Source organism: Lethenteron reissneri, chromosome 36 (assembly GCF_015708825.2).
Source record: "Lethenteron reissneri isolate LAM-NWPU_2019-01 chromosome 36, ASM1570882v1, whole genome shotgun sequence".
NCBI lineage: Eukaryota > Metazoa > Chordata > Hyperoartia > Petromyzontiformes > Petromyzontidae > Lethenteron > Lethenteron reissneri.
In genome coordinates this window covers 2,048,290-2,057,344 of record NC_083814.1, presented here as the reverse complement: position 1 = coordinate 2,057,344, position 9,055 = coordinate 2,048,290, and the positions used below count along the sequence as shown (strand labels likewise).

The 9,055-nt window shown below is 55.1% G+C and overlaps 1 protein-coding gene across 1 annotated transcript; it reads right to left on the bottom strand.

Annotated features, from left to right (window-relative positions):
- Nucleotides 1–238: 238 nt before the first annotated feature.
- LOC133351050 (prothymosin alpha-like) lies at nt 239–8,978 on the bottom strand. Its single transcript, XM_061565937.1, has 5 exons — nt 8,651–8,978; nt 2,257–2,340; nt 2,047–2,119; nt 1,501–1,589; nt 239–1,162 (listed from the first exon to the last, which is right to left on the bottom strand). The coding sequence occupies exons 1-5, from the start codon at nt 8,693–8,695 to the stop codon at nt 1,103–1,105; spliced, it is 351 nt and encodes a 116-aa protein (XP_061421921.1). The 5' UTR covers nt 8,696–8,978; the 3' UTR covers nt 239–1,102.
- Nucleotides 8,979–9,055: the final 77 nt, after the last annotated feature.

Below are 9,055 nucleotides of genomic sequence, written 5' to 3'. Positions count from 1 at the left end.
AAGATTTCACATTGCCCATCCCCAGTGGGGAACGGGCATCCGAGTCGGAACTTGTGATGTTCTGACGGGAGTCTTGGTGCCAACTTTATTGGGGCGGTGTTTTTGTGCAATTGACAATGAAGAACAGAAAGCACGGCGTTTTGTCAGTGGAGATGGACAGCGTTGCGGGGCTTGTGATGTTCTGATGGACTTTATTGGGGCAGTGTTATTGTGCAATTCACAATGAAGAACAGAGCACGGCGTTTTGTCAAATTTTATTAACAGACTACATTACAAATACATCCAAAAGAAAACCATTCTTTTTGTTGTTGGTTGTTGTTGTTTCACACAGGAGTTGGGCCTGAATTTTTTTTCAACGACAGTACTTAAAAACATCTTTGGCCCGTGTTTCCAATAACACGACCCAACGCAAGTTTAGCCTACGTGATTCTTTACATAAAGAAAAGAAATAAAATAAAAAATTAAAGGAATGATACAAGTTTAGTTTTTTCCTTTCCTTAACCCCCCCCCCCCCCAAAAAAAGCAAGGGACGGACAAAAAAAATTTAAGAGGGGCATGGCACCGCTCCCCCACCCCCTCTGCAGGGGCTACCGGGTAAATTGGGGCTGCATCGCGGATCCACTCTCACCGCTTCCTAACAAAATCCATCTCCCCCCCACCCCGTTTCCCCCCCCCCCCTTCTCCTCTGGCTGCACCTCCCAACGTCCCTTTTTTGTGCACATCGAGAGCCCTCGGTTGTGGTATAAAATAAATAGGTATACAAAAAAACCCTTTTTGTTATTTGCATTTGTGTCGTTTTTATTTCATTGAAAACGTTTCTAAAATCAGGAGGGGGGGGGGTGATGGTGGAAGGTGTACTTTATTTTTTAAAACAAAAAGGCTGCAGCAACTCCAGTGTGGGCTGGTTATTGTTATTTTTAAAAATATAGACTATGCCAATAAAAAAAACCAACAAAGAGAAATGCACCCACTACTCGGTAGCCCTAGCAGTGGCGGGGGCAGGGGAACAGGTTTTGGACGGCGCAAAAAAGGGAACCAAATCCCCCCCCACTCCTCTCCTTTTCCCCCTCCCAATTTAGTTTTATTTCCCAGTATTCCCCCCTTAGGACTCCACCGAATCACCGTTGTCTTCAGTTTTCTGTTTCTTTTTGTCCGCCTCGTCCTGAAACACGACAAGGGGTAGGGGGGGTAGAGAAGAGACAATTCTTAGTCCAAGAGTCGACAGCGCACCTAACACGCGACGACGGTTCAGACAAGCCAACCGCACTGCCGCCGACTGCGATTGACTCGGCATTAGCCCTCGGCGGAGCTGCCGTACATTGTTGCGTCTGCGTCAATTGCCAGCGGAGTTGCAACAGGGGGCAGCCTTCCCACGATTTAAATAGCGACCAACAGACATATGTGCACGCACACAGCCTCAACACTCCAACCACGTTGCCGAAGCCACCCCACCACAACCCCATGGCAGAGCCACAGTGCTTCCAACGCAGCCGTCAGTACCTCATCCTCCTCCGCTGGACGTTTACTTGAGGGCGCTTCATCGTCGTCTTCCTCGTCATCATCGTCGTCGTCTACTTCATCAGCGTCCCCTGTGAAGGGGAGGAGAGTCATGTTGAGTGCGGGGAGGTGGTGGATAATTGCCGTGCTGGAGCAATTGGTTGGGTTGTGGTGTCTGGGTTTCAGCCACACGTGATTAGACCGGGTTCTCAAGCATAGCAGAGAAAGTTAACCATCTCAGCCAAGTCACCCATGACTGCACAAGAATCCCCGTTTTATATTAGGCATGTCAATTCCCAGTATTGCAAGATGAGAAAAAGATAGGTTTTTATTGCTATATGAAAAGCCCATTCCAGGCCCAAAAGAAGGCGAGGTTGAGGCGTATTAAAGAAACATCAACAGTATTCGGGTGACAGTTTCAAGACAGCAATCTACAGGTGATGGCGAGCGACCATGACAATCTCAAATGGATGTTCTCAACAAGGTTTTTTTTGCCAACAGCACAACACGAATACAAGCGGGAAAGAGATTTGTAATTGCACCACTTACCCTCTTCGTCAGCCTCCTCCTCCTCGTCCACATCCTCTGGATTTTCTTCAGAGTCTCCCTCTCCATTCTCGTCCTGCACACGAGAAGGTGGAATGGAGGTTAGAGAGAGGTCATGTGTTGAGGGCACCCTGGCACGGGGTGCACGAGTGGTCAGGGAAATGCGAGGCTGCGCGAGAGAGATACCAGCGCGGGGCTGGTCCCAGGAGTTACCTCGGCGCCATTGGAGGGGGCATCTTGGCTGTCCTCCTCTTCGGCAACCACCTCCTCCTTCTTGTTCTTGAGGTCCTTGAGGTCCTGCGGCGAGGACAATCGCAACGGCCGTGTTAAGGGTGGGTCTCGGCATGCCGAGAGCAGCGCGGATTCATTTACGATTCGGACACTTCCTATGCAGGTGCAAATCATAGAAATCAATGGCAAAAACTAGATTAACTTTTGTCACGAAACTGTTGATCTCTTGGTAAACACACTGCTTACTCTCCCGCAAGCTTGCGTTTATATCCAACGCCCAGGCACAAAATCCCTTCCCCCTCCCCCCGTACAACTCGTCAGAAATTCATAAAAACCCGCGCAATTGACGCACCTGTTTAAATTAACCTCACGTCTGGGCAAAGGGAGGGGGGTAAAAACTTTTTTTTTTAAACAAAGCCTTTATTTTTTTTCATCATTGGCGCTGACAAAACGCTCGCGGGCTCCTCTCGAAAGGATCGCTACTCCGAACAATAAACATCATTGTTCGAGGGCGATGAGGAGGGGGGGGGGCTGCTTGCCGCTGCCATTGCAGCCGGCGGGCGGGCGGCCGCTCGGGGCAGCATCGGGTTTCGTCGACACAAAGGCGACATCTGCCGCCGGGGTCCAATCTGCCGCCGCTGTTGCTGCTGCGGCGGTGGGACAATGGCACGGGCCGCCCCCCCCCCATTGAGGGTTGGGTTGCCCGGGTGCACGTCTGCCCCCCCCCACCATTATCGAGAGCAGCGTTGGGGTTGACGTGGGGGGAGGTGGGGAGGGAGGCCGCAGATGGTCGCGCCCCGAGCCTCCGCCACAGCGAGGCGGCGGCTTGGTGGTGGTGGTGGGGGGGTGATGAGCGCGCACCGTCGGCCAATCGGCTCCGTCCCACGCGTCTCTGCAGCCCGCCCACACTAAACCGAAGCGACCACCTCGACTCTTCCCCCCCCACCACCACCAACCTCCTCCTCCCCAACCCAGCCAGCCACCACGGCCAATAGCGCAGCGCACACACACAAGGGGGGGGGGGGGGGGGAGATTCTTTTTTTGCTCCTTTCTCACAGGGCTGGAGACGCGAGCCCTTTAAAGGACCGGGCGTGGTGTGCGCTTTTACTGAGCGAACTAGCGAGGGAGCAAGCGCTGCTTGTGTTAAGAAAAACTAAAGCCGCGTTTTTTGGACGGGGGTTGGTGGCTCACGCAGCAGAGGAGGAGATGCGACCGCGTGTTTTTTTTTGGATCATAACAGCCGGGGTTGGTGGTGGTGGCCGATCTGCCCGAGCCATTATTTGAGTTGCCCATATAATGGAGTCGGTGGTGGTTTCCTTACACACTTAAAGCGTTCACATAAAAGTCATCTGCCAAACATGCCAATGTAGGAAACTACTCTTTAAAAAAAAAAGCGAGGCTTCTCCCCTGGAACTGTCGTGCATTTACAATAAAGGTGAAAATTTAGTTGTACCCCAAGCAGATTTTTTTTTACATTTAAAATGTGTTTCTATTAAGTGCCACAAAAGCTAATGAGCAAATTGGTCCCATTTGCAATAATTATTTTTGTCCCAGGGTCTCCCAACATTTGGCGATTCTTAGGTGAGATGAGACCGCCCCCTCCTGCACCCCGACTCGGGCCAACAGACAACCCCAAGGCTGCGTGACATTAAATACTTTTAAGCGAGCGTGTGTTTTTCCCTCTCTCTCGTTCACTTTACTTTAAATAGCGAGCGAGCGAGGTAGGTGGGTGGGTAGTGGAGGCCACGGGGGTTTGTCCATTGGAAGGAGTTTTTTTTTTGCGAAACCGCCCACTGCGCCCCTGGGCTGTGCGCTACGACCCCAGCACCAACACCCCCCCCTCCCCCCCTAAGCAATTGGCGGGAAAAAAAAACCCATTAACAATTTAAAAACCTTTACAATTAAAATGTATTTAAAAACCCCGCGAGGATAAAACTGATAATTCGACAGATTATACACCATCCCATTAAATACGCTATTATCCATTTATCCGCGATAACCGTGGATAAGGAGGGACTTTGTCCGAATATCTGCAAATGTTCACTACAATCGCAAGCGATGTATATTTTTTCAATCCGCAAATCCTATTATCTGCGAAAATCGCGGGGGGGGGGGGGTTATCCACATTCCTATTATCAGCTCGGTGGCAACACAAATTAAACGTGCGCGAATTCGGTGGTCCGCCGCCGAGTCGCGGATAAAGAAGTTCCACGCAAATCTCCCACTACCCCAGCGGGGGGCCACGTGAACACCGCTTAAACACACAGCTCGCGCGCGATGCTCCACACACACACCACTTGTTCTACCTAAAAAAGGGGGGTAAACCCAACAAAAACCGATTGGGCGGGGGGGCACGTGTATTCTATGCCAACAACAAAAGTTGAATTGCAAGCGCGCCCAATAAGAGGATGCCTGCCGATGGCGTTGGGGGCGGCAAAACGACACCGCAGCTGCAGAAGCCCTGCAGCTGCGGCTCCCCCCGCCGGCACGCGGCTTGCAGAGCGCACCCACTGCTGCCGCCTTGCAGCAATGTCAACCCCGCGGGGTTGACGGCGCACGGCAGCGAGCGAGCGGCCGGCCAGAACACACGGCGGGCGGGCGGGGGCGAATGTCCACCCGACGTTTGAGACGCACAGGGCGGTCAAATAAAAAGGGGGGCCCCCCCTCACCCCTCGTCCCCACGCTACTCACGATGAGAGTGGTGGGGGCGACACAGACGTGCGATGTTGGTTGTGTTACAAGTCAATAAAGGGGCGTTCACACTTTGCTCGGTTGCGTGAATACAGCCGTCGTGGTCGAATAAAGGGCACGGACGCTCGTGGCGAGGTTAAATATGGGACCCCCCCCCCCCGCCATGCGCGCCGGTGTACACGTCCAGTGGCCAACTAATGCGGCTCGCTATGACCCCTGGCGCGCCTCCACACCACGCGGCGTTAGTGGCGCGCGCGTGCGGAGAGAGAGTTTGTGCAATGAGGCCGGTTTCGCTCCACAAACGCACGGGCAGATGGGATTTTTAGAGGGGGGTTCTTCCAAGGGAAGGTTTTGGGGGGGGTAGTCAATGTTACACGGGGTGGTCTCCCTGGGTGGTGGATACATGAAGTTTAACAAGAGGCGGGGAGCCCCACGAGGAACCAGACGCCACTAATGGGACCCAGCCTCGGGGGGGGGGGGGGGGTCCGCGCGCACAGAAGGGGAGAGACGACCACCGGCCGCGTGTCTGGGGCCGACAGACCTGCGCTACGAGATTCAGCACCGCCGCCAGGAACCAGCCCACGGCACCACCACCAGTAACCAGCCCACGGCACCACCACCAGTAACCAGCCCACGGCACCACCACCAGTAACCAGCCCACGGCACCACCACCAGTAACCAGCCCACGGCACCACCACCAGTAACCAGCCCACGGCACCACCACCAGTAACCAGCCCACGGCACCACCACCAGTAACCAGCCCACGGCACCACCACCAGTAACCAGCCCACGGCACCACCACCAGTAACCAGCCCACGGCACCACCACCAGTAACCAGCCCACGGCACCGCCGCCAGGAACCAGCCCACGGCACCACCACCACCACTGTGGTAGAGCTGCTACTCGCGACTGCTTCTCGACTGACTCGCGCGGCACCGACACGCACACAACAAGAAGCGCCACGGGAACAAGAGACATTCTGTACCAGACGCGCCGTCAGGCACGACCACCACCACACTCACTCACTCGATGTGCACTCGCACAGGAACCCCCCCTGCGCACGGCTAACTCGCGCACGCGGTGTCGGCACGGGCCGCCTGCTCCAACACTTCTTCGCCTCCACGGAATCGACTGAACGTGACCCCCCCCCCCCCCCGAGTCGAACTCGGCCACGCCAGCGCAGTGGTCGGGGTTGGTGACTGAGCGCACTGTCGTCAATGCAAGTCTATGGGAGTACGAGACTGCCACACAGCCCCGCGTGGTGTGGGTGTGTTGTGTTATACAGCCAACAGCAAATGTCTATCCCCGTGAGCCGTACACGCTGCGGTTGGGAGAATGAGTTCTGTTTGCGAGCACCTATTTAGGACCGGCACGGCGCAATGAGCTGGGTGGTTGTGGCCAGAAACCACACCCGGCCGCCTTTGTCTCTCTCCGATGTATGCCACAGCATATACACGTGCTCTGTATATAGCATACGCGGTGTGTTGGCGAGCGCCTATTTATGTACAGACGCGCGCACAATGCAAACCCGTGCCTAGTAACAATCACACGCGATGCAATGTGTGCGACGTCGTCTAGTGCCACAACAAAAGAAAGGCCGCTTAAAGTAGAGACAATTTATGATCATCATTATCACTTCTCTCTCCGCCCCCATCTCTAACTCAAACGAATGGGGGGGGGAGGAGGTTTAAACGTGGGGGGTTTGAGTACTCTACTAAAGCGTGCACCATGCGTGTATGTGTGTGATGTAGTGGTGGTGTGTGTGGTGGTGTGTGTGTGTGGTGTAGTGGTGGTGTGTGTGTGTGGTGGTGTGTGTGTGGTGTAGTGGTGGTGTGTGTGTGGTGGTGTGTGTGTGGTGTAGTGGTGGTGTGTGTGTGTGGTGTGCTCCCCCGTGCACCACGAACCCAGCGCACATGCCTCTCCCACGGCAGCAGCAGCGCCACATCGAGCGCGAAGGGGGAAAAACCCCATCGCTAACTGGGGGGGGGGGGTGGCGATTTTCGCGTTGGGTTTACGCGGGAAAGCGAATTTAAAGTTACACGTGGGGGGGGGGGGCGTCGTGGTGGGGAGGGGGGCCCCTCCACTGTGGAGTGGGCGAGACGTCCCTGTTGGAAGCTGCGTGTGGGTTGGTGGCCTCCGCCGTAGTAAATGCACGCGGACCACACATTGAGAAGCCAAGGACGAACACAACATTGCAAGTAACGCGCACCACCACCACCACCCACGTTAACATTCACTCGCCACTTACTCACTGCGTCAACAAGCACACCGCGTTGATTACACCGTGTAGAATTAAAACACCACCACCACCACACACGACACGGCTGCCACTACGACCGCTGCAAGGCTGCCGCCGGTGCCGCTGCACCTGCGCGCCCAGAGCGCCGCTGTCGCCCACCACGCAGCGCTGCTTCGTCTTCTTCTACCCGTAGTAGCAAGCGAGCGGCAGCCGTCACACAGAGACCCCCCCCCCCCACACGAGCACTCCCCAAACGCGGACTTCCCCGCAGAAACTCCACCAAGCCACTGGGACCCGACCACAAACGATGACCTCTACACAATGCGAACGAGGCTGAAAACACGTTAATTCAAACTTGTGTTTAATTAACCTGAACAAGTGTGCACACTATATAGGTAGCACGCGTGCCATGCGTACTTGCATGCGGTGTAGTGCCTGTAGTAGTAGCTAGCGGCTGTCGTGTACGCAGTGTGGTATGAATATGCCAAGTGCCCTCTCGTGCAGCATGGCGAGCGTGGAGTGGAGACGCGGGGCATGTTGGGGAGTGGTGGCGCAGTGGTTAGCGCGCTGCGCTACGAATCGGCGGCAACACGAGGTTTGATTCGCGCTCGCAGCCAATATTGGTGGCGAATATCTTGAGCCGGTTCCGGACCTCCCACGAGGTCGACTCAGCCTTAAATTTGTAACCTGGTGCGGTGTTATAAACATCGGCATGGGGGGGGAGAGACAAAGGCGGCCGGGCGCGGTGCTGACCACCCACCTCCCCCGTGTGCCGTGCCGACCTTAATAGGTGATCGCTAACAGGACTTGCCCCCCAACAGTCTGAAGACTATACGGGTGATCTTTGTCTTCGGAGACCGGACCACGTGGAGTGGCGCGCAAAACGTTCTCGCATTTTAAAGCAAACCCATTGAAACCACACAAACCCCATTACGCAGAAATAACCCACCAACTATCCGCATCCACCCCCATAACAAACACTTACAAAACCCTCAAACCTACGGATAAAAGTCCACAAGCGGGTGGTAGCGAGGTCCAAAACGAGCGCACTTTATTAGCGCGCGTTGGTGGTAGGTGGCGGTGAAAGATGTTCACAAAAGCCCCCTCCTAAAGAAGCAGGACCACGAATGTTTGAATCCACAGCAGCGGCAAGTGGGGAAAAGTCCACCAATCGCCTCGCTCCCAAACTCTTCCACTTTTCGTCGTTCACAAAACTATTGTGGAGCCTCTCCTCCTCCTCCTCCTCCGGACGCTTCGCTTGCACGTCGCAGGGTTCAATTTCCGAGTGGCATTTACTCCACCACCCACCCACCCACCCGCGCAGGTGTAGCGCGTGTTGCAAAGCCGACAGATAGCCACATCGTTACAAATACACACACACACAGCACACACACGCCACCACGAGAGAAAAGCGGCCTCGCATACTTAAGTAAATATAACAAATACCTTCGTTGCCGTCTCAGTCGTGGTGTCAACCGCGGTATCAGCCATGGCTGCTCTTCGTTGCGTGCAGCCAATTAGCTTAATTGGTTATCGCCGAAGCTTGCTGTTTGCTTATAGCAAGTTGCTGCCGATTGAAGCTTTCTTGCGCTGGCGGCTGGTGGCGGCTGCTGCTCTCGCGTCTTGTTCTTCTTCGCCGGGTTGTCGCTACGGGATTGCTTTGAGCCGCTTTGCGCTGAGCGAGTTAGTGAGACTACAGCGAGAGCGCCCAGAGCCCGGCTCCTCACGTGCCGACAGCGAAACGGCGCTGTCACTTAAAGAGCCCGGGCCGATCGCGCAGCCACCTTTTATACGTCACGTGTCGTCAGCGAGGCTCGCGCCCATTGGCTGCGGCCAGGGGTGTGGGCGTTG

Excerpts from the sequence above, each read along its gene's own strand:
- LOC133351050 (XM_061565937.1), bottom strand. The coding sequence starts at position 8,695 with ATGGCTGATACCGCGGTTGACACCACGACTGAGACGGCAACGAAG. Across the intron at positions 2,341-8,650 it reads CGACTGAGACGGCAACGAAG|GACCTCAAGGACCTCAAGAA; the intron begins GTATTTGTTATA and ends TCCTCGCCGCAG. Across the intron at positions 1,163-1,500 it reads GTCCAGCGGAGGAGGATGAG|GACGAGGCGGACAAAAAGAA; the intron begins GTACTGACGGCT and ends GTCGTGTTTCAG.